A 25,343-nucleotide genomic window follows, 5' to 3' on the forward strand; every position below is an offset into this window, starting at 1 on the left:
TGTTGTTATCATGGGGGTATGTGTTAGGTAGATGGTTCATAAGATTAATCTGGATCGTTTGGATAGGCTTGCTTGAATAAATGGGTTTTTAGTGCTCATTATGCCCTCAATAATCACTGCCTGGTCATACTGTTTTGCCACTTTGAGACCCATCATCACTCCAAGGTCTTTCTTCTGCTTCGTGCTCATCCACTTTTCCCTTCTAACCACATACAGTTCCTGTCCCCTTCAAACTATAAATGAAAAATTCTAAAACTAACCATAGAAAGGTCAGACTGACACAGGTGACTCAAATACTAGGTGTACCAATCTATTGCCAGTACAGAAAAATCCAGCACAAGGTGTGCACACTCATGGAGCTACGTCTAGGGTGGGAAATGGTTTGCGTGGTTTCTCTTACCCGCTGCAGCCAATGACTTTATTGTAGAGATAGGAGGGAAGGCCTTTGAGGTGAATGTTGTTATCCACATAAACATACTGCAGTTCTCGAGAGCGACCCAGATCTGGACAAAGAAAGGAACAGAAAAAAAATGGCATCACTTTCTCACTCCTCAAATTAAGAACACCAAAATTACCAGATGAGCAGCAGAAACATTAGCTCCCCTTTTTTATGTTCAATCTTTTGCTATCAGAAGCTCATGCCTCCAAACTAACCCTTGTTCAGTATGGGTCAGTGCTATAGTAATCATACAGTCCCCTTCAGAATATGACTCTTCTTAAGCAATAACAATTCAACCATCTCAATCATCAACCTCTGAAATGTAGGTGATTACAAAAAATAAATGGCGGAAAAAGCCTCAAAAGGACAGCTCCTGCAAAGTGTGGCAACAAAGCCTTCCATACCAAGGAGCAAACGTCTCATCATAGGCAAAAAAACCTCCATCCACCGCTAACTGTCCGTTCTCATTTAATTTTATTTCAAATTTATTTCTTAATAACGCGACTTATCTGTATATGTTGCTCAATAATCTCCAGAGCGCCAAGGCCGACTATAGCCAGAGTTTTGATTCTTCCTCAGGGTCCGCGGCGGATAGTTTTCACTTTCCTGGCAACCGGTAAGTGAACACTATTTTGCTGTGTGCTCTGGGAACTTAAAGATTGGGGTTTAAAGGAGGAATTGTAGGTTACCATTGTGTATTAGATCAACCCAGTCATAGGCATTGTTTCAAAAAAGTTTTAAAACTCAACTTTACAGATGAGTAGTGATACGCGTGTACCAATTTCTCTCCTAGGTTACTATAGGGCTCATTTTCAAAAGAGAAAAACGTCCAAAAAGTGACATGTCTGATTTGGACATTTTTCTCACAAAAACATCCAAATCAGCATTTTCGAAACCTATTTTTAGACGTTTTTCTCTGTTAACGTTTTTCTCTTGTTAACATCCAATTATTACGCTGAGTGGCTTGTTAACCACTATATAGAATCTGGGGGATACTGTATTGAGGGGGGGGGGGAACCCTCATTTATTTAAATCGATAGAAATCTGACATACACACCATAAAATGTGAAAGATGCTCAAGAGGGTGTAGACTTTCTATAGGCACCATACTCACAAGAAAACCAACCAAGCCCCCCCTCCCCCCAAAAAAAATAAAAATAAAGGGAAACAAATTAAGAATATATTTTTGTTTTCATTTTTATGTTTTGTTCATCATTTTTTCAGTACAGTAAACCAGTAAATCTAAAATTCCAATACAGTTTTCTTGACACAAACCATAAATGTTGTATAGAAATAATGGATTTCTGCTATTGTGTTGCTCATCATACAGGAAGTAATCAATTCCAGAAACAGCACTTTCCATGTACACAAACACATTTTCACTTTTTTTGTCTATCAATATCTTCCTTCATTAGATATTGTCAGTTGATTGTTTTATAGAAATACCACATATCTGAAAACAAAAATAGACACAATGCATTTTGCATAAACAGAGAAGATTTTAATGCAGATCCTAGGTATTATGTGGAGAGGGAAATCCATATGTTCAGGTCAAGATATGGAAAACTACCACAGTATTTTACTAAATTTGTTTGATGACTTCCACATAGACGACTCTTGTAAAATAGTATGGGAATTTTCCACACCTTGACCTGGAGACATGAACACCCCTCTCCATGTAATATCTAAAATCTGCCTGATCAGACCAAATCACAACTCAAGAAAGCCAAAGGCAGCTAGGCCAGATCAGGTCTGTATGAAAGCCTTGGACAGATTATTCTCTACTGTATGGACTGTATGCACTCAATAGCAGACTATGGACTCTTCCTTCAAAAAAAGGTTTGGACAAATTCCTGGAGGAAAAGTCCATAGTCTGCTATTGAGACAGACATGGGGAAGTAACTGCTTGCTCCAGGATCGGTAGCTTGGAATGTTGCTGCTAATTGGGTTTCTGCCAGGTACTTGTGACCTGGCTTGGCCACTGTTTGGAAAATAGGATACTGGGCTAGATGGACCACTGGTCTGACCCAGTATGGCTACTCTTATGTTCTTATGACATAGTATCCATTCTTAAAAGGCGATAAGACCAAGTGTGAGAACTACAGAGGAATCAGCCTCCTATCAGTTGTTAGAAAAGTGCTTGCTGAAATAATCAGATACCGCCTACACCCAATGTGGGAAGCCAACACACCCATGGGGAGCAAAGTGACTTCAACCCAGGCCAGCGCTAAAATCCAACAGCTTCCTTGTCCAAAGGGGTGTAAGACAAGGATATGTGTTGTTGCCACTGCTATTCAATGTAATCATCAATTGGGGTAAGAAGCAAAGATTGGCTGGGCATGCTGGCACACGGAATATGGTGAAGACAGCCTGACATTTATCGATGCAGGATATGCCGGTATTGTGTTCATGGAAGATTCAGAGTAAGAGCTGCTAAATATAATCATAGAACGAGCAAGAAAATTAGGGTCACAGGTCAATGCAAAGAAAACCAAGTGCATGACAATTCAAAAGTGGGCCTGCTATTGAGCCTCTTAGAGAGCAAACAGACCAGGTGAAGGATTTTAAATATGTTGGATCAATGATCTCGGTGCTGAAAGTTGATGCAACTGTTGACACTGCAGTCAAAAACTGGTAGTGCCCAAGTGGCCTTCACTAGTCAAAAACGGTGCACGTGGAAGTAGCACAGTGTTACACTGAAGACCAAGATGAGAGTTTTTAATGCCTGTCATGCCAATCCTCCTTTTCACATCAGAACCATGGACATTGCTAGCTGATGACCTGCACAAGCTGGAAGCGTTCCAGATGAAAGGCTTGTGCACTATCCTTGATATCTTGGTCCTCGACCAGTGGTACAAATAAACCATTTGAGAAATTTGCAACAAACAACATACATGCTTCTGTTGGCTTGGCTATGTCTACAGAATGAAGGGATCATGACTACCAAGATGGTTCCTCCAATGGTGACAATCACCTGGCTGGAAGGTTGTCAAAGGTGTTCCAAGATCGATCTGGCACAGGCAAATTGATGCTGAAGCAAAACAGCTCCACCTTTGAATGGATGATTTTACTGCAGCTGCACAAGACCAACTACACTGGAAGAGACTCACTATGGATGGCCTTGCTATGGCTGCTGCAGCAGCGCCTGTAGGAGTGCCCTACCAACTAAAGGGTCTTCCTACTGGTGCTAAAGCATTGACTTGATTTTACAAGAGGCTCTGCCAAACAGAGCCTCTTACAAAACAAGTAGAAGACTGCATGCCAAAATCCTTCCACATATAGAGGTTTTAGAAAGTTGCATATGGAGAAAAACAATCATAGAAAGCCCTCCCCCCCTCACAAAGACATAGAAGCAGCTTTCTAAAATTGCTGCTCCTTGTGTAAAGGGCCCTGCTCCCACCATCTAAACCAACTCCTCCTCTGCAATTAGATTCACCCTGATGCGAGCCACCCAAGTTCACCTCCCTTCCCAATGGAAGACCCAAAACCACCCACATCACCTTTCCCTAAGTGCCCACCCCCCTGCCCCGAGGGACAAATCTCTGAATATGCCCCCCCCCAAATGTATTCCCCGGGCTTGCTAGGAATCCCTGGGGTCTAGTAGAGTGGTAGTGATGCCCACTTGGCCACACATCAATGATCAAATCTCTCAAATGACCACCAAGACTTAGGGATGAGGCTTCCATATATAGGCAAAATGCAATAGTACTACTAGAGGGTCTTAGTGGCCATTCTGAGAGATTTAATTGTCAAGGCAGGAGCGAGTGGGCATCATTCCTGCCCCACTAGACCCCCTGGTAAGCCGGGAAGTGGATTATGAGGTGAGGGTGGATGCTTCCTCAAAGACCCAATCCAGGGGGTGAGGGAAGGGCTGTTTGGGCCTCAGAACTCCTGGCACATGGTGGGTAGTTGCCCATGTTTGGGGGAAGAGGCTGCCTCAAAAAATATTTGTGCCTAATTTGTGTGTGTCAAGAAACATCCAGAAGCACCGATAACCTTTGGCACAAGAAGACTGTGTATCCATACATGGGGTATTGTCTCTCAATCCAATTCTTGAGTGGCGGAGTGGCCTAGTGGTTAGGGTGGTGGACTTTGGTCCTGGGGAACTGAGGAACTGAGTTCGATTCCCGGCACAGGCAGCTCCTTGTGACTCTGGGCAAGTCACTTAACCCTCCATTGCCTGCCGCATTGAGCCTGCCATGAGTGGGAAAGCACGGGGTACAAATGTAACTAAAATTAAATTAAATTAAATTCTTGTCTGGCTCCAGAACATAGCACTAGGCTAGGAACTTTCCCCATTTCAAGCTCCTCTATCAAAGCCAAATTCCTCTGTATATCCTTTAAGGCATTTTGTTCTTAACTCACAGATCCATATGTTAAAGATCACAAACTGAAGTCCCTGGAACTAGAAATGGATACCCTCCTTTGAAACGTTATGATCATGCAAAGGAAAAGATGTTTTGAGTTTTAAGGACATTTATGAAGCTCAATTTGCCCTACTCAACCAAATTTTCCAAATTACAGTTAACGGTGGAAAAAAGTATTCTTAGAAAAACCTTACTCATTTCACTTCCTGATGGGTAGAAACTGAAATGTTAATATACTGTTTGTATGAGCTCTTAATATCTTTCCTAGGCTGAGTCCTCAAACTCCAACTGTTGTTGGGCTGAAGTAGGAGACTGAACTCTTAGAAAGTCTTTTCTAAATGCATTATAGCTTTCTAAACAGATTCTAACATAATACGTGCCAGCATCATGAAATGCGCTTATTATGTTAGTCAGTTTTTGTAGTACTCAATTCTTCAATTCCCTTACAGGTCCTTGAGCTCCACTGGTCAAAACTTTGAGCCACAGACAACTCCGAGGAAGAGCTCCACTCGGCAACGTGACTTCATACTACAGAACCTTGTCCAAAAAGCCCCTGAAGGTCTCCACTGACCTAGCCTTTTCAGAGATTACCAACAGCTTTCCCAGAGACACTCCAACTCTACCTGAAGCAGGTGAAAAATAAGATTAATGGTACTGAAAGAAGTGAAATTCTTTTTGAACATCCCAGCAAGTGGTTATTGGTGCTTCTGGGCTGTGAAAATACTATCAATGTTAGGGATCCAGTCAGAGCATTGGCATCAAGATGAGTCAATCTTGAGCCGACAGCAGAATCACACCCAGGGAATATTAAGAACGAATATAGTAACATAGTAAATGACGGCAGAAAAAGACCTGCATGGTCCATCCAGTCTGCCCTACAAGATAAACTCATATGTGCTACTTTTTGTGTATACGTTACCCTGATTTGTACCTGTCCTTTTCAGGGCACAGACTGTATAGGTTCTGCCCAGCACTATCCCCACCTCCCGCCACCGGCTCTGCCACCCAATCTCGGCTAAGCTCCTTAGGATCCATTCCTTCTGAACAGGATTCCTTTATGTTTATCCCACGCGTGTTTGAATTCTGTTACCGTTTTCATTTCCACCATTTCCCACTTACTCCTTTTGCAATTCAATTCAAGTGAGGTCTTAATACCGCTAATATCCCCTAGTGAGGGTTCAATGCGGCTTACACGGTTTAGGCTTTAGTAAACAGACATGTAACAGCATACTGTCAGATCAGGGGAAGCAATGATGTGGCTGGGAAAGAGGGGACAACAGGTTAGAAGGTTGTAAGGCACGGTGCAATGGTAGTGGATTAAGCATTAGGTTTAGGGAACATATGAGTTTTTAGCTTCTTTCTGAACCTGAGGTAATTATTTCTATGATTATATTTAGCAGCTCTTGGGCCATCTAGTCTGAATCTTCCATGAACACAATATCGGCATATCCTGCATTGATAAATGTCAGGCTGTCTTCACCATATTCCATGCCAGCATGCCCAGCCAATCTTTGCTTCTTGCCCCAATTGATGATTACATTGAATAGCAGCAGCAACAACACATATCCTTGTCTTACACCCCTTTGGACAAGGAAGCTGTTTGGATTTTAACGCTGGCCTGGTTTGAAGTCACTTTGCTCCCCTTGGGTGTGTTGGCTTCCCACATTGGGTGTAGGCGGTATCTGATTATTTTAGCAAGCACTTTCCTAACAACTGATAAGGAGGCTGATTCCTCTTTAGTTCTCACACTTGGTCTTATCGCCTTTTAAGAATGTCATAAGAACATAAGAGTAGCCATACTGGGTCAGACCAGTGGTCCATCTAGCCCAGTATCCTATTTTCCAAACAGTGGCCAAGCCAGGTCACAAGTACCTGGCAGAAACCCAGTTAGCAGCAACATTCCATGCTACCGATCCTGGAGCAAGCAGTTACTTCCCCATGTCTGTCTCAATAGCAGACTATGGACTTTTCCTCCAGAAATTTGTCCAAACCCTTTTTTTGAAGAAAGAGTCCATAGTCTGCTATTGAGTGGGAACATGTTTTTCAGTCCATACAGAAGAAAATGATCTGAGTAGGTCCATGGCTTCCATACAGATCCAAAGAAATGGGTCCCAGGGCAGAGTAAAGGGGCGTAATGTAAATACAGCAAGAAACCTGGGTCTAACTTCTGGGTTAAAAAAGTGACATCACCTCCAACAGCAGATAATGGAGGAGGTAAGAGACTATCAAAGCTGAACGTAGCTGTGACCACAAGTAGGCTGGAGGGAGAGGAGAGGAACAGCTTGAACCTAGGCTATGACCACAGGCATTTCACATGAGAAGATCAGATAACTTTAGAAAGCTGAACCTATGGAACTTTGTAAGTCTAAGTGCTTTGAAAATGAGCCCCAAAACATGGTCTTTCATTATTTAAATAATTATATACATTCTGGCTTGGATATTATTTGGGTGATTCTAAAGAATTTCCAAGCTCTGTTGGGTATGATGAAGATGCAGGTATGCAGAAGCTAGATTCTATGAGAAAGGAATCTGTAATGATTACTTCCAGCACAAGTACTGGTCAGTTTATAGTGTTAGTAAGGAATTATTATATATTAGAATGTATTGCTCCTGATTGTAATTTTTCAGAGCACATAGTCCTCACATTCAGTAACATAGCCCACCTATTTAACATTGCTTTTGACTCGTAACCACTTGTAACCACTCGCCTCCACCTACCCTCCTCTCCTCCTTCCTGTACACATTAATTAATTTGATTTGCTTACTTTATTTCTTGTCTATTAGATTGTGAGCTCTTTGAGCAGGGACTGTCTTTCTTCTATGTTTGTGCAGCGCTGCGTATGCCTTGTAGCGCTATAGAAATGCTAAATAGTAGTAGTAGTAACATCAAATTTTTTTATTCTGGATCAAGAATCAGGCTGATATAATGTCCGCAGTGTAGACCAATATCTGGACTCTTTTACCCTGTTTTAGTAAGAATCTATATCATGTTTGTCCTTAATCAGTTTTATAATTAAATATAAAATGGGAAACATTTCAGTGCTACTTTCTCTTGTTACTTGAGCACAATTTGGGAAAGCATATAAAGCTGGTAATCATGATTTTTTCTTTTACATGTTCTCAAAATTCCTATATCAAAGGATATTTAACTACATCAGCATTGATTTGGGAACCTAAATGTGTCAGATTTGATGAGAAGTCCTTGTTAAAATGACTCTCCCAGTTATCAGCCTGTGCTTGCAGTTCTTTGGACTGGAGGGTAATCGCCTGTGGGTTTAGGAAAAGGCTATTGACTGCAAGCTCCGACAATCCCCTGTGGGTTCACATTCACACAACCAAACTATGTGCAGGACGTCAGACTCACAGAAACAGAAGCCTGCGCGGCCGCGTTGCTGATCTGCAAGGGCAGGCTTCTACATGGAATATTGCTAGTGGAATAGCAACATTCCATGTAGAATCTCAAATAGTAGCAACAGAATCTCAATAGTAGCAACATTCCATGTAGAATCTCCAATAGGAGCAACATTCCATGTAGAATCTCAAATAGGGAAAGGGAACTGGGACTTGACATACCGCCTTTCTGTGGTTTTTGCAACCTACATTCGAAGTGGTTTACATAGTATATAGAGGTACTTATTTGTACCTGGGGCAATGGAGGGTTAAGTGACTGGCCCAGAGTCACAAGGAGCTGCATTGGGAATCGAACCCAGTTCCCCAAGATCAGAGTCCGCTGCACTAACCACTAGGCTACTCCTAGCGGGCGATACCTAGTGGTATCGCCTCACCAAAAAAAATGGATTATCAAGACTATTCCATCTGATTTAGTTTTCTAATCCCAGTGCGTTCTTTAAGTGGCATCCTTTACGCTTCCAGTACCACAGGTGTCAAGTATGCCGAACTATTGTATGCGAGGTCTTTGTCAAGCCTAAAATTAGCTTACAGATCCGTGAGGGCGAAGGTACCCAGGCTATCTGCAAGCTACCCAGGAGAATTCTATAAAAGGGGCACCCAACTGGAGCCCATCTTATAGAAGAAAGTAGGCACCTACTTTTCTTTAATGAACACCAGCATAACCGGGTATACACATGTAGGCATTTAAACACAAGCACTGTTAAAAGCCACAGAGCTGATGAAAATGCTCTCATCTTAGAGATACACATGTAACGTCATAATCTCTAAGGCCCAGATGCATCAACCAAACGTAAAAAAAGCAAAAACGTAAAAGTCATTACCGAATTTTTAAAAAACGAACAATGCTCCAAAAAAACAAGTCGCACATGTTCGGTGCGGTATTGTAAAGAACAATGCATCAATCCCCGTCGGTAATCGGCTCCTAAAGCATGCGCAGAGCAGCCAAGTGTTATGCTGGCTGCTCTGTGCATGCCAGAAACGTCAAAAGACAAAAAAAAAAAACCCAAAACACAAACACGTGGATCGGGAGGGGGCAAAGGCGCTCGTTAGAAGCGTCCTGTATGGAAGGCCTTGCCACCACCCGGGGGCAGGGCCAGGTCAGGGAAGACGAAGGAGAGAGACGTCCTGAAGACTGCAGCGATCTGGTCTTCTTGCCTGTGCAGCGCCTTCATACAGAGGTGAGAGGCGCTGCACGGGCCCAGTAATGCGGGGGGGGGGGGGGGGGGGGGCGGGGCTGTGTGGGGAAAGAAAGAAAGAGTTGAGAGACAGGAAGGGAGGGGGGCCGAAGCATTGATTTTTGTTTTCTTTAATGCTGACGGAGGAAGCGGGGAGCACCAGGGGCGACCACGGGCGGGGGGGGGGGGGGGGGGGCAGGGGGCAAGGACGTCATTAAAGGACACTCCTGACAAGCGCCTTTGCCCCCTCCCGAACTTTTTTTTTTTCAGTTTTATAGTGATGAAGGGGGAGCAGCAGTGACCTCGGGCATCAATAAAAGACGCCCCTGACGCGCGTTTTCGCCCCCCCTCGCTTTTTTTTTTTTTTTACATTACAGTTTTCAGTCGGATAGCCCTAACGACAGGTACAGACCTGTCGTTAGCTTTCCGGCACTTTTCCTACGTTAGGGTAGTCGGAAAACTTTGATGCATCTCGTTTCTATGGGGTTTCTACACAATTTGCTCATCTGCATTCCATTTTCGTTTTCTGCTACCGTGGTCGGAAAATGGCCTTTAATGCATGCCACGGTTCGAAAATTCTTCGTTTGAGGGTTGTTAGGGTCGTTAAAGTTTAGTGCATTGGGCCTCAGTTAGGCAGGCCAATCCGCCCACCTGCAAACTATATGCTATTGAAGATATGCACATTGCTAGCATTTCCAGCGTTTACATGCATGTGTATATGCTTGTATACTGCTCATTTATGCTCATGTTTCCTGTATAAACAATAGCGCCTTCTTTATAAAATTACCCCCTTAGGGCCTTATTCTATAAAGGTTATGCTCCTAAGCTTTTTGCTGCAAAATTTATGAGCTAATAGATTTATGCTCATAATCTTTATAGAATAAGGCCCTTAATGTGCAAATAATAAAACCATACCTGTCTCCCAGAAAAGAAGGCAACATCAAACGGAGGTCCTCAGGCATTAAAAAGAAATTAAACAAAGATGCTGTCAGATGCGTTTTTTTTACGTGTTTGAAGCTCAATTTTAAGAAGGACTAAGAATGAAATTCTGCTGCTGTCCCGGTCACTTACCAAGCGGCAAGAAGGCCAGACGGTTTCCAGCCATGGAAAGCTCGTTGAGGTTTGGAAGCTGGCAGAGATGGCGTGGTATACCCCATAGGTGATTGCGGTCTACTGTCAGGTACTGCAGGGAATGGCATAGATGCAACCTCTCAGGTAAAGTGATTAAACAATTGATTGATATGTCAAGTGTCTGTAGCTCCTTCAAGTCACCAATTTCTGAAACCATTTAAAAGAAAGCAGCTCCACTTAGCCTAAAAGAACTAGAAATTGCCATTTTTACGTTACTTTACTTTTATTTATTTATAACTTTCAGCAGCTAATTTAGGGGTCCTTTTACAAAGGAACAGTAGGGCAACCATGTGGATAGCGCGTGCCAAATAGGCCCTACTGCCGGGGTATCGCAGGAACGCGGCGGTAGTTCCAAAGTTAGCACGTGCAGTTTCCTGTGGTAAAAAATAATTTTCTATTTTCTACCGCAGAGGGTGTTCCCCACGGTAACTGGCAGCACGGCCACATTGCCACGCGCTGCCTGGATTACCACGTGAGCCCTTACCACCAAGTAAACAGGAGGCTGTAAGGGCTCACGTGGTAAATGGCCAGGCGCTAATTTTGGACTTGGCACCTGGTCATTATTGCCATAAACAGAAATTCAGCTTTTTGGCAGACATGCTAAGAGGTGGCCTGAGCGCATGGGGGAAAAAATATCACCTGTTATAAGTAGCTTAGGCCACTTTATAGCACATCTTTCTCACCCAGTACTTCCCTTGCCCTTAATTGTCTTGTCTGTATTATTTTAGATTGTAAGCTCTACTGAGCAAAGACTGTCTCTCTGTGTCAGGTGTTTAGCGCTGCGTGCGTCTGGTAGCGCTATACAAATGCTAATAATAATCTTTCTAAAAGGACCCCTTACTGTACACCAACTGCTTAATATTTTGTAACATATAACAACTGAGTGCCAGAAGGTTAGAAATAAAGAGGTCAAACTTAAAATAAAGTAGGAAAGAAAGTATCAAGAGAGTTGGAAATCCTGAAATACCTCTTAAATTCAGAAAGAATTAGCATAACATATGTACTTCTTTGTAGGATCTGACACACCTCTGCCAATCAGAAGGCCAAGTATATGCAGGCTGACTTAACCATTAGGCTAAACAGATGGTTGCCTGGGTTGGCAGCTTCTAGGGGGAGAGGTGGCTGGAGAGGAGGAATGAGCAGCTTTAGTTAAAGTAAAACGATAGGTCCAGGAAGTTGCACTAACTCAAAGAACCACCAGCATGTACTTTTAATCACAGAGAGGGTAGGCATTTTTCAAAGATAATCTACTTGCCTGGATTTTGGAAATTGCCCTCATTATGTAAAAATACAGAAAATAACTAGGAACGACCACATAAGGTGGAAAAACCAACAATCCCTACGTCACAATAGTACAGCGAAGAGGATTAGGGTAGTCTGGCCGGCCTTCACAATAACCACGGGAGACGCCTGAGAATTCAATCTTTAGTAAGAAACATCAAAATGGACTCATCATTTTGATGTTTCTTAATAAAGACTGAATTCTCAGACGTCTCCCGTGGCTATTTGAAGGCCAGACTATCCTTCTCCTCTTCGCTGTAAAATACAGAAAATAAACATTTATTATTTATAAATTTATGTGCCGCCAACAATTTAGGTGGCTCACAAAACATACATAATCATCAAGATGACTCCAGAAGTTGGAACATAAGGATAGGGCCGGGTGGACTTCTATGGTCTATGTCCCAGAAATGCCAAGTATATAATATCACATTCATTGTTGATTTAATCATGAATTAATAATGTATGACTATTGGGCAGAATGAATGGACCGTTCGGTTCAGGTCTTTATCTGCTGTCACTTACCATGTTACTATTTTTTTTTTAATAAGAATTCAAATTTACAAGCAATAAAATAACTTGCCAGAAATACAGAGAAAGTAATACAAAAGAATTATTTCAATCAGGTAATTCTATACTCTTCCTTAGACCACAAAATAGGGAGAGTGAAACAAGACAAGGAGATCAATTAAACAACAGTAAACAAAGAAAATGAGGTATTACCTGATTATCCCCAGTTATTATTTATCTGAATCATTATTCCACATTGATCGTCTGGTTGGCTTCTTCAAACCCAAAATGGTGTATATTCAATTTATTTAGTTGGAAACATACTTATTGTCCAATATTAGTAAAAATAATACACCTAATTTCATTTTTCTCTTTTAAAACCAGAAATTATTTACCAATGCGAACACTTGAGTCTCTAATCCAATTCCCACTGATTAAGGTAATCCCAGTTTCACAGGCTTCACTCCTTTTGAATTAATATTACTAAGTAATAATTTATATTACTAAGAGGAATCATTACAAAGGAAAATAAAATTTTTAGGAAATATTTCTGAGGAAATCTTTAGGAGTCATACCCGGAAGTCTGGGAAAACAACAATCTCGATATTAATCATCTGTAATAATATTCATTTTGTTCAAAATTTTCTGGTCTATTATCATTTTCAAAATCTTAACCATTTCCTATTCCTGTAGAACTTCATTTGCTGTGTCAATTTTTCATTCTTAAAGGATTCGATTAGATTATCCATGTGGCTCACTAATAAGATTATATCTGAAGCAAAATTATTTACTACCACCGTTAGGTCCTGGAGCGCCTTCCAGATGATATTCAATGTAACCTCCACGGGAGCCAAAAACTCCAAGCTGATAGCTCTTGCGGGTTTAGGAGTGGCACCGCCGACACGAGTTCAGCTGTAAACGACTTCCGTTTCAGCATGGATTCCTAACTCACTCCTCCACTCCTTTGGACATGGTGATTAAATGATTTGGGAGCGATGAAGTTGTTTCCAGGTCCAAGAGCATCGACACTCCTTACCCGGCACTAATCAAAGGACTCACCAACCCAGTCATCTGTGGGCAGCTTGTTGTGCAGCGGTCCCACACTTGCTGCACAGGGGACAAAACTCTGGCCATTGGCGGCTAACCCCTGATTGTCCCCTTCCTCTCAGTTAAGGTAACTGCAGCTGCAGAGAGAAAATTTCAAGTAAACAAAGACAGAACTTCAGAGGACAGCTGGGCCGTTGAGCGTACGAGCGTCAGGTCGCCATCTTTCCACTCTCCCTAGTTTGGGACACTCTGTCTGGCTTCTCCTCAGAGGCCTGACTCATATTTGGAAAAAGAAAATACGAAGTGTCAAACCCCTAAGAGAAAAAAATACACTGGCTCCTACTTAAAGAACGTATTGCGTTCAAAATTTGCACCCTGGTTCATAAAATCATTCACGGCGAGGCCCCGGTCTACATGTCAGACCTCATAGACTTAGCAAACAGGAACACAAAAAGGTCAGTACGCACATACCTAAATCTCCACTACCCAAGCTGCAAAGGACTAAAATATAAATCAACTTATGCATCCAGCTTCTCCTACATAAGAACACAACTATGGAATGCACTATCAAACGTCATAAAAACAATGCACGACCTAACAAACTTCTGGAAATCATTAAAAACCAATTTGTTCAAAAAGGCATACCACAATGACCCATCCTAAATACCAGACAACGAAACTTATACCAGAACTGGACAAAACCAAAATCTCTACACTTGACTGCTTCATTTACTTTGTCACTAATGAACTTCAACGCAATTCCACTTTATTTCTCATTCCGGAAATGAACTCTCTATACTTGACTGCTTAATTTACTCTGTCACTTATGAACTTTAATGCAACATCACTTTGTATTTCTCATTCCGGAAATGACGATCGAAATTACGGCATAATGTAAGCCACATTGAGCCTGCAAATAGGTGGGAAAATGTGGGATACAAATGCAACTAATAATAATAATATGGGTAACCCTTCAGCATAGCACTCTGAGTCACTGAAACACAGAAGCCCCTCCACCACTGCAAGGTGGTGTCCCTCGGAGGGGACCATGTTACTATTAATATGTTATGTTACATCTCAGCTAAAATAGTCAGCGGCATGGCAAATAACATCGTACATAAAACTGTCCAAAGGCTTTATTAAATAAGTCTTCAATAATTTTTGAAATGAACTTGTTTCAGAGCTTAACTTACCTGAACAGGACAAGCATTTCAGTGTGACGTGGGTCGGCTACAGAAAAAGCACAACGCTTAGTCCATTCCAAATGTACCATATTTCATCCAGGAATTGTCAACAGGCCAGTATCACACCATAAAGACCTGACCAGGTTGGAGAATCATCCCTGAATAATATGGGACCATAAGACTTTGAACAAAATCCTAAATTCCACTGATTGTCTGGAGAGAGCGTTGCTGGGGTGATCATGACTGTTAAGTTTATTGATGAAAATGTTGGATAGAAGGGGTCAAAGTGCCTAAAAGCTAATTGAAGGGGGGGGGGGGGCGACAATGGTTAAAAGTTTGCCCAGTGTGCCTAACACCCCTACAATGGTGCTTGGTATAAGCCAGGACATGATAAATTACAGAAGAACCAGGAGAAAACAACTTAAGAGTTATATGAATGGCCACACATGCACAGACACGCTTCTGAAAAGGTGTCAGAAAACATTAGCGCATGACAGACAGCATCCAGGACACTTTACGGGACAATTTGATGAAGGCCTCTTATAAGATTACTCCATGTGACGTGTGTACATAAGTACATAGTACATACGCACCGCCACGCTGGGAAAAGACCAGAGGTCCATCAAGCCCAGCACTCTGTCTCCGACAGCAGACAATCCAGGCCCCAAGAACCTTGCAAAAACCCAAAATTTAATAACGTCAATGGACTTTTCCTTCAGGAATCTATCCAGAACCCCTTTAAACTCAGCAAGGCCAGCTGCCGTCACTACCGTCTCCGGCAATGAGTTCCAGAGTCTAACTACGCGCTGAGTAAAGAAAAACTTTCTCCGATTTGTTTTAAACGTACCACATTCTAATTTCATCTTGTGTCCCCTGGTTCTATTATTGTTAGAAAGCGTAAACAAATGCTTCACATCTGTCCGCTCTACCCCACTCATTATTTTGTAGTAGACCTCTATCATATCACCCCTCAGCCGCCTTTTCTCTAGGCTAAAGAGTCCTAGCCGTCTTAACCTCTCCTCATAGGGTAGTCGTCCCATCCCTTTTATCATTTTTGTCGCCCTTCTCTGCACCATCTCCAAATCCTTTATATCTTTTTTGAGATGAGGCGACCAGAACTGAACACAATACTCCAGGTGTGGTCGCACCATGGAGCGATATAACGGCATTATAACATCCTCATGTTTGTTTTCCATCCCTTTTCTAATAATACTGAACATTCTGTTTGCCTTCTTAGCCACCGCAGCAGCACATTGAGCTGAAGATTTCAACGTCCTATCCACGATGACTCCCAGATCCCTTTCTTGGTCCGTAACTCCTAAAGCGGAACCTTGCATGACATAGCTGTGTAGGCATGCTCAGGGATGTATTCTGCCTCGCCTCACCCTATGCTTGGAACATCCTCCCCGAGTCCTTACGCCAAGCCCCCTTCCTTGCCCATCTTCAAGTCTTTGCTTAAAGCCCACCTCTTCAGTGCTGCATTTGGCACCTAACTCTTACCTTTCAGGAACTCCAGACTGCCCAATTTGACTGCCCCTATCGGTCTGACTGCTCACGCGTCTTTTAGATTGTAAGCTCTTTGAGCAGGGATTGTCCTTCTATGTTAAATTGTACAGCGCTGCATAACCCTAGTAGCGCTTTAGAAATGTTAAGTAGTAGTAGTCTGGACAAAGCACAGGCTAAACAGATGTAAATGTGCCTGTTGACATTTTAGATGTCACTCCGACAAATTTCTCTCATGAATATTTATCGTGGATATCCTGAAAACCTGCTGGGAACCACTGGTTTAAGCTATGTTTTATATGGCTGACAGCTACCAACTTATATTATTATGAAGTTGGTTTTGCACATTGAAAAACAGAAGGGGGCTCTGAAAAGCCCCTTCCCTGGCAGGAAGTGGCACAGAACTGTGGACAAAAAACACAAAACAAAACAACCACAGAAAGTAGCATGCAAACAGCAGCGGAGAGTGCACAGCCGTGTGTGCTGGGCTGACTCATTCCGATACACTGTAAGAAAAAAAAGTTATTTTACAAAGAAGTATGCAATTTCACAAAAGATATCTAAGAATTTAGCATTTATCATACTAAACTGCTCTTTACGGATCTGCTCGTTTTTGATGGAGGAGTGGCCTAGTGGTTAGGGTGGTGGACTTTGGTCCTGGGGAACTGAGTTTGATTCCCGGCACAGGCAGCTCCTTGTGACTCTGGGCAAGTCACTTAACCCTCCATTGCCCCATGTAAGCCGCATTAAGCCTGCCATGAGTGGGAAAGCGCAGGGTACAAATGTAACAAAAATAAAATAGATACTATTAGAGATTGTACATGGAATGTTGCTACTACTGGATATTCTACATGGAATGTTGCTTCTATTGGAGATTCTACATGGAATGTTGCTATTCCACTACCAACATTCCATGTAGAAGGCTGCGCAGGCTTCTGTTTCTGTGAGTCTGACGTCCTGCAGTCAGACTCACAGAAGCAGAAGCCTGCGCGGCCACATTGGTGATCTGCAAGGGCCGACTTCTACATGGAATGTTGCTAGTGGAATAGCAACATTCCATGTAGAATCTCCAATAGTAGCAACATTCCATGTAGAATCTCCAATAGTAGCAACATTCCATGTAGAATCTCCAATAGTAGCAACATTCCATGTAGAATCTCCAATAGTAGTAGCAACATTCCATGTAGAATCTCCATTAGTAGCAACATTCCATGTAGAATCTCAAATAGTAGCAACAGTGGAGGAGTGGCCTAGTGGTTAGGGTGGTGGACTTTGGTCCTGAGGAACTGAGTTGGATTCCCACTTCAGGCACAGGCAGCTCCTTGTGACTCTGGGCAAGTCACTTAACCCTCCATTGCCTGCTGCATTGAGCCTGCCATGAGTGGGAAAGCGCAGGGTACAAATGTAACAAAAATAAAATAGATACTATTGGAGATTCTACATGGAATGTTGCAACTATTGGAGATTCTACATGGAATGTTGCTACTATTGGAGATTCTACATGGAATGTTGCTACTACTATTGGAGATTCTACATAGAATGTTGCTATTCCACTAGCAACATTCCATGTAGAATACTGCGCAGGCTTCTGTTTCTGTGAGTCTGACGTCCTGCACGTCAGAAGCCTGCGCGGCCACATTGGTGAATCTCAAATAGTAGCAACAGTGGAGGAGTGGCCTAGTGGTTAGGGTGGTGGACTTTGGTTCTGAGGAACTGGGTTCGATTCCCACTTCAGGCACAGGCAGCTCCTTGTGACTCTGGGCAAGTCACTTAACCCTCCATTGCCCCATGTAAGCCGCATTGAGCCTGCCATGAGTGGGAAAGCGCAGGGTACAAATGTAACAAAAATAAAATAGATACTATTGGAGATTCTACATGGAATGTTGCTACTAATGGAGATTCTACATGGAATGTTGCTACTAATGGAGATTCTACATGGAATGTTGCTACTATTGGAGATTCTACATGGAATGTTGCTACTATTGGAGATTCTACATGGAATGTTGCTACTACTATTGGAGATTCTACATGGAATGTTGCTACTACTATTGGAGATTCTACATAGAATGTTGCTATTCCACTAGCAACATTCCATGTAGAATACTGCGCAGGCTTCTGTTTCTGTGAGTCTGACGTCCTGCACGCCAGAAGCCTGCGCGGCCACATTGGTAAATCTCAAATAGTAGCAACAGTGGAGGAGTGGCCTAGTGGTTAGGGTGGTGGACTTTGGTTCTGAGGAACTGGGTTCAATTCCCACTTCAGGCACAGGCAGCTCCTTGTGACTCTGGGCAAGTCACTTAACCCTCCATTGCCCCATGTAAGCCGCATTGAGCCTGCCATGAGTGGGAAAGCGCAGGGTACAAATGTAACAAAAATAAAATAGATACTATTGGAGATTCTACATGGAATGTTGCTACTATTGGAGATTCTACATGGAATGTTGCTACTATTGGAGATTCTACATGGAATGTTGCTACTATTGGAGATTCTACATGGAATGTTGCTACTACTATTGGAGATTCTACATAGAATGTTGCTATTCCACTAGCAACATTCCATGTAGAATACTGCGCAGGCTTCTGTTTCTGTGAGTCTGACGTCCTGCACGTCAGAAGCCTGCGCGGCCACATTGGTGAATCTCAAATAGTAGCAACAGTGGAGGAGTGGCCTAGTGGTTAGGGTGGTGGACTTTGGTTCTGAGGAACTGGGTTCGATTCCCACTTCAGGCACAGGCAGCTCCTTGTGACTCTGGGCAAGTCACTTAACCCTCCATTGCCCCATGTAAGCCGCATTGAGCCTGCCATGAGTGGGAAAGCGCAGGGTACAAATGTAACAAAAATAAAATAGATACTATTGGAGATTCTACATGGAATGTTGCTACTAATGGAGATTCTACATGGAATGTTGCTACTAATGGAGATTCTACATGGAATGTTGCTACTATTGGAGATTCTACATGGAATGTTGCTACTACTATTGGAGATTCTACATAGAATGTTGCTATTCCACTAGCAACATTCCATGTAGAATACTGCGCAGGCTTCTGTTTCTGTGAGTCTGACGTCCTGCACGCCAGAAGCCTGCGCGGCCACATTGGTAAATCTCAAATAGTAGCAACAGTGGAGGAGTGGCCTAGTGGTTAGGGTGGTGGACTTTGGTCCTGGGAAACTGAGGAACTGTGCTCGATTCCCACTTCAAGCACAGGCAGCTCCTTGTGACTCTGGGCAAGTCAATTAACCCTCCATTGCCCCAGGTACAGCAACATTCCATGTAGAAGCCTGCGCAGCCACATTGGTGATCTGCAAGGGCCGACTTCTACGTGGAATGTTCCTAGTGGAATAGCAACATTCCATGTAGAATCTCAAATAGTAGCAACAGTGGAGGAGTGGCCTAGTGGTTAGGGTGGTGGACTTTGGTTCTGAGGAACTGGGTTCGATTCCCACTTCAGGCACAGGCAGCTCCTTGTGACTCTGGGCAAGTCACTTAACCCTCCATTGCCCCATGTAAGCCGCATTAAGCCTGCCATGAGTGGGAAAGCGCAGGGTACAAATGTAACAAAAATAAAATAGATACTATTGGAGATTGTACATGGAATGTTGCTACTACTGGATATTCTACATGGAATGTTGCTTCTATTGGAGATTCTACATGGAATGTTGCTATTCCACTAGCAACATTCCATGTAGAAGGCTGCGCAGGCTTCTGTTTCTCTGAGTCTGACGTCCTGCAGTCAGACTCACAGAAGCAGAAGCCTGCGCGGCCACATTGGTGATCTGCAAGGGCCGACTTCTACATGGAATGTTGCTATAGCAACATTCCATGTAGAATCTCCAATAGTAGCAACATTCCATGTAGAATCTCCAATAGTAGTAGCAACATTCCATGTAGAATCTCCAATAGTAGCAACATTCCATGTAGAATCTCCAATAGTAGTAGCAACATTCCATGTAGAATCTCCATTAGTAGCAACATTCCATGTAGAATCTCAAATAGTAGCAACAGTGGAGGAGTGGCCTAGTGGTTAGGGTGGTGGACTTTGGTCCTGAGGAACTGAGTTGGATTCCCACTTCAGGCACAGGCAGCTCCTTGTGACTCTGGGCAAGTCACTTAACCCTCCATTGCCTGCTGCATTGAGCCTGCCATGAGTGGGAAAGCGCAGGGTACAAATGTAACAAAAATAAAATAGATACTATTGGAGATTCTACATGGAATGTTGCTACTAATGGAGATTCTACATGGAATGTTGCTACTAATGGAGATTCTACATGGAATGTTGCTACTATTGGAGATTCTACATGGAATGTTGCTACTAATGGAGATTCTACATGGAATGTTGCTACTAATGGAGATTCTACATGGAATGTTGCTACTATTGGAGATTCTACATAGAATGTTGCTATTCCACTAGCAACATTCCATGTAGAATACTGCGCAGGCTTCTGTTTCTGTGAGTCTGACGTCCTGCACGTCAGAAGCCTGCGCGGCCACATTGGTGAATCTCAAATAGTAGCAACAGTGGAGGAGTGGCCTAGTGGTTAGGGTGGTGGACTTTGGTCCTGGGAAACTGAGGAACTGAGCTCGATTCCCACTTCAAGCACAGGCAGCTCCTTGTGACTCTGGGCAAGTCACTTAACCCTCCATTGCCCCAGGTACAGCAACATTCCATGTAGAAGCCTGCGCAGCCACATTGGTGATCTGCAAGGGCCGACTTCTACGTGGAATGTTCCTAGTGGAATAGCAACATTCCATGTAGAATCTCAAATAGTAGCAACAGTGGAGGAGTGGCCTAGTGGTTAGGGTGGTGGACTTTGGTTCTGAGGAACTGGGTTCGATTCCCACTTCAGGCACAGGCAGCTCCTTGTGACTCTGGGCAAGTCACTTAACCCTCCATTGCCCCATGTAAGCCGCATTGAGCCTGCCATGAGTGGGAAAGCGCAGGGTACAAATGTAACAAAAATAAAATAGATACTATTGGAGATTGTACATGGAATGTTGCTACTACTGGATATTCTACATGGAATGTTGCTTCTATTGGAGATTCTACATGGAATGTTGCTATTCCACTAGCAACATTCCATGTAGAAGGCTGCGCAGGCTTCTGTTTCTGTGAGTCTGATGTCCTGCACGTACGTGCAGGACGTCAGACTCACAGAAGCAGAAGCCTGCGCGGCCACATTGGTGATCTGCAAGGGCCGACTTCTAGTGGAATAGCAACATTCCATGTAGAATCTCAAATAGTAGCAACAGTGGAGGAGTGGCCTAGTGGTTAGGGTGGTGGACTTTGGTCCTGGGGAACTGAAGAACTGAGTTCGATTCCCACTTCAGGCACAGGCAGCTCCTTGTGACTCTGGGCAAGTCACTTAACCCTCCATTGCCCCAGGTACAAATAAGTACCTGTATACAATATGTAAGCTGCATTGAGCCTGCCATGAGTGGGAAAGCGCGGGGTACAAATATAACAAAAATAAAATAAATAAATAAATTTAAAGATTATGCAGATAGCAAGGTAAACACAAAGCATAGCAATGTGATCAACAGAGTTCAAAAGCAGAAAAACCATGACGTGCAGAGGATTAGGGAGAACGAGTGGCTCTGTGGTCAGACTGATGGCCAGAAAACCACAAAACCTGGGCTCAAATCCTGCTACTGCCACCAACTCTTTGAGGACCCGAGAAGTCTCTCTCTCTCATTGCCATGGCTACCCATTTAGTTTGTAAGCTCATGTACTTTACTGAAAAGCCCCCAGGTGCAGAGAGCTACCTAGACATATATGTAAGTAACCTCTTGCAATGTAAGTGAAGGAAAAAGGCAAGAGAAGCTAAGTAAAACAGAAAAACATTCACTAACACCTGTTTTCAGACCACAAACTGCTGAGCTGAACAGCCTTAAGAGTAAAGCACCTCACCAGGGGCACCAAGCACATCTCTGGTTTGCTGAGTACATTGTTAAAAGCATTCTGTTATCTTCACACTTTCTCCAAATAAACTGCCTCTGAAAGGAATTGTTTATGATAGTATCAAGTCTTCCAAAAACCATTTGCACAGATTTTAGCTAGCAGATGACATAGAAGTTCACAGAATTCAGTAAATCCGTTTTATGTGATTAAGGGCCAGATGCACTAAACTTAACGAGCCCTTAACGAGCAAGTAGTAAACCCTGGCATGCACTAAAGACTTTTTTCTGACGACGGTAGCAGCTAACGAAAACGGAATGCAGATGAGCAAATTGTGCAGAAACCCTATTGTAATGAGATGCACTAACCTTTTCCGATTGCCTTAACAGTGGAAAACGCCGGAAAATCTAACGAGAGGTCTTATCTCTCGTTGGGGCTGCGCTGGATTGAAAAACTGCTATAAAAGTAACAACAACAAAAAAAAATTGCTTCGCTTCAAAAAAGCCGTCCGTTTTGGCCGTTTAACTCTAAACACGCTGTGATTGGCTCAGAGACTTCCAGGTCTCTCAGCTGAGTGAAGCACGGCCAAAAAGGTCGTTTTTATTATTTGGGTGTGAATAATGGCCAAAATGGAAGGCTATTTTTGTGATGGACGCTTTCAACTGCACTCTCCGATATCAGCTGATCAGGTGAGCATCGTCGTCTTCAGGCGGCACAGAGGCGTATTTGGCATGCGCAAAGCAGACAGTATAATGCTTTGCTGCTCTGCGCATGCTTGACTGGCCGATTCTCCGACTGTTTTAAGAAGGAATAGAGAATGCAAGTGAGCATTTCCTTTCCTTGATGCATAGCCGTTCCCTACCGATTCGCTATGGAATTCGGTACGGAACGGTTCTGACGACGACTTTAATGCATCTTGGCCTCAATCCAATTTTCTGCCCAGCTCCTTAGAGATCAATTTTCAAAATGTTTACTTTTGTAAAATGAACTTTTGAAAATTGCTCAGCTTTATTGCACTAGAAAGCACATGCAGGGGGAAAAAAAGGGTGTTCCCAAGGGTGGGAAAGATCAAGGGTCATGTCAAATCTCCAGGTCCATTCTATTTTCAAATGTCTGTGTATACCATTCTCTACTGATCTATCAGGAATGTATATCATGGCGAGCACTGCATGGACCGGACCCTGACGCAGCATAAGCGAAACATGACGCACGTCGGCTAGCGGTCCTACTGTCTATAACTGAAAAACAAAAGCTAAGTCATAAGTCAATAAAAAGCACACTTCAATCGTGGTTTCAGATTTTAAAACTGGTGTCACACTTGTTGGGCAGACTGGATGGTCCATAAAGGTCTTTATCTGACGTCATTTACTATGTTACTATGTATGTATTATTGGAATCTTTTATGAGATATGAGCTAAGCTAAGCAACTCAATGATTCGATGCAAATTTGTTTTAAAGTTAAAAATAGGTGAAAAATGAAAATAAATCTTAAAATAATAAGAGTTTAAAAGTGAGTTCAAATTTAAAGTCATTATAGACCAGTGAAGAGGCAAGGTGAGCTAAGAGCTCACCTGGCTCTTATGAAACAAGTCGCTACCGAGGTCTATGACTTTTCATTCTAAAAAACCTGCTCTAATCCTGGTTTTTAGAAGTATAAGATGATGGGGCTATATGAGATTGTTAATTGTGCTCTCAGGTCTCTAGGCATCAGGGAGTGAGTGGGGATTAGTGAAAAGGAAATGCTGAGAAGACATAACTCAAAGGCTAACTAGCCTGCTTGCTATTGAATCTCCTTATGTGGATTCCTTGTTGCCCAGTCTTTCTGTTGCAGCAGAGTTCTTCGACCCTACTCTACCCCTTTTTTCTCATCTTTGAAATAAAGTATTGCGTTGGCAAGTAGAGTCCTACCTCAAAACAAATGTAAATGAGATGTAGGTCCCTCCCAATGTCAGTACTGCAGGCTCAGTAACCTTTGGTGTGTGCAGATCAAAGGGTTAATTATATACAGGCAGAGAGGTGTCTATTTCACTTCTTTTACTGTGTGGTTGAACCTTACTGTACCATTAATTCAAACGGAAGGAATTTCCAAGCAGAAGGCACCCCCTCCCCCTCCTTTCTTCCTGTGAGAGGCAATGACTCAAGAGCACTACTGTCTACACACTACAGAACGACACGGGGACAAAGTCTGTCCTCATCCCCTCCCCATGGATTCTGTCTCCGTCCCCACCCCATCCCCGAGGTTCTGTCTCTGTTCCCATCCCATCCCCCCGCAGGTTCTGTCCCCGTCCCTACCCCATCCCCGCAGGCTCTATTCTCATCTGTAGAAGCCTCAAACACTTATGATTTTATATTTAAATCTTTTTATTAAAGTATAAAAAGGAATATATAAATCACAAATAGAAAACAATAACAACGAGCAGCTATATCACCCCCCCCCCCCCACCCTGTACCCTTCCAACCCCAACAATAGCTAACTTCTAATACCCCAAGGAAACCTAATCCACCCTGTTAAAATGTCCAGGGATACAAAATACAACCTGTTATGTATGCCTTAGCAGGGGAGAAATATGTCCTATGAAGCATTATTATGATTTTTTAAAAATCTGTAGATGAATAAAATGTAATGCCAAGAAGTGCAGAGTGATGCACTTGGGGTGTAGAAACTCAAAAGAGAGATATCGAATAGGAGGGGAGAGATAAGTAAGCTCGACTCAGGAGAGAGATCTTGGGGTGTTGGTGTCTGAGGATCTGAAGCTGAAGAAACAATGTGACAAGGCGACGGCCGTGGCCAGAAAGATGCTAGGCTGCATAGAGAGGGGCATAACCAGCAGAAGAAAGGTGTTGATGCCCCTCTACAAGTCGTTGGTGAGGCCCCACTTGGAGTACTGTGTTCAGTTTTGGAGGCTGCATCTTTCTAAAGATGTAAAAAGACTGGAAGCGGTGCAAAGAAAAGCTACTAAAATGGGATGGGATTTGCGTTGCAAACCGTACGAGAGACTTGCCGACCTGAACATGTATACCTTGGAGGAAAGGCGAAACAAGGGTGACATGATACAGACGTTCCCCTAAGGAGGGGTGTATGTGACATTATCATTTAGAGTTTTGAAGCATCCTCGGCTTGGGCCTTGAGGGATGTTTCACAGTGCAGCATACTTAACTTTGCACCTCATAATGCTATATAGAATCAATGTATGGTGTGGCCCACGCGAGGCCATCCATTTGGGTGGCAACTTGTGCTCTGACAGCCCTCTGTGGTCAGTTTATCATCCTCCTCGCACAATCCTTTGTCAGGTACGTGTATGGTGTAGGGTTTAGGGCTATGGACCCTCAATGCAAGGGGTGTGGGTTTGATTCCCACTGTGGTTCTTTATGGTTACACTTTTTTTTTAAATCCTGCCCTAA

The 25,343-nt window shown here is 43.1% G+C and overlaps 1 protein-coding gene across 1 annotated transcript in view; it reads right to left on the reverse strand.

Annotated features, from left to right (window-relative positions):
- Positions 1-400: 400 nt before the first annotated feature.
- The window catches only part of LOC115458803 (leucine-rich repeat-containing protein 28), a gene marked incomplete at its 3' end in the record, with an annotated part of 85,882 nt that continues 60,939 nt past the window's right edge, over positions 401-25,343 (reverse strand). Inside the window, exons 6-7 of the mRNA XM_030188615.1 lie at positions 10,464-10,670; positions 401-503 (exon numbers count right to left, since the gene is read on the reverse strand). Of these exons, the coding sequence (XP_030044475.1) occupies positions 401-503; positions 10,464-10,670 (310 nt within the window). The remainder of the gene's footprint in view (positions 504-10,463; positions 10,671-25,343) is intronic.

Source organism: Microcaecilia unicolor, unplaced genomic scaffold, assembly GCF_901765095.1.
Source record: "Microcaecilia unicolor unplaced genomic scaffold, aMicUni1.1, whole genome shotgun sequence".
Lineage (NCBI taxonomy): Eukaryota > Metazoa > Chordata > Amphibia > Gymnophiona > Siphonopidae > Microcaecilia > Microcaecilia unicolor.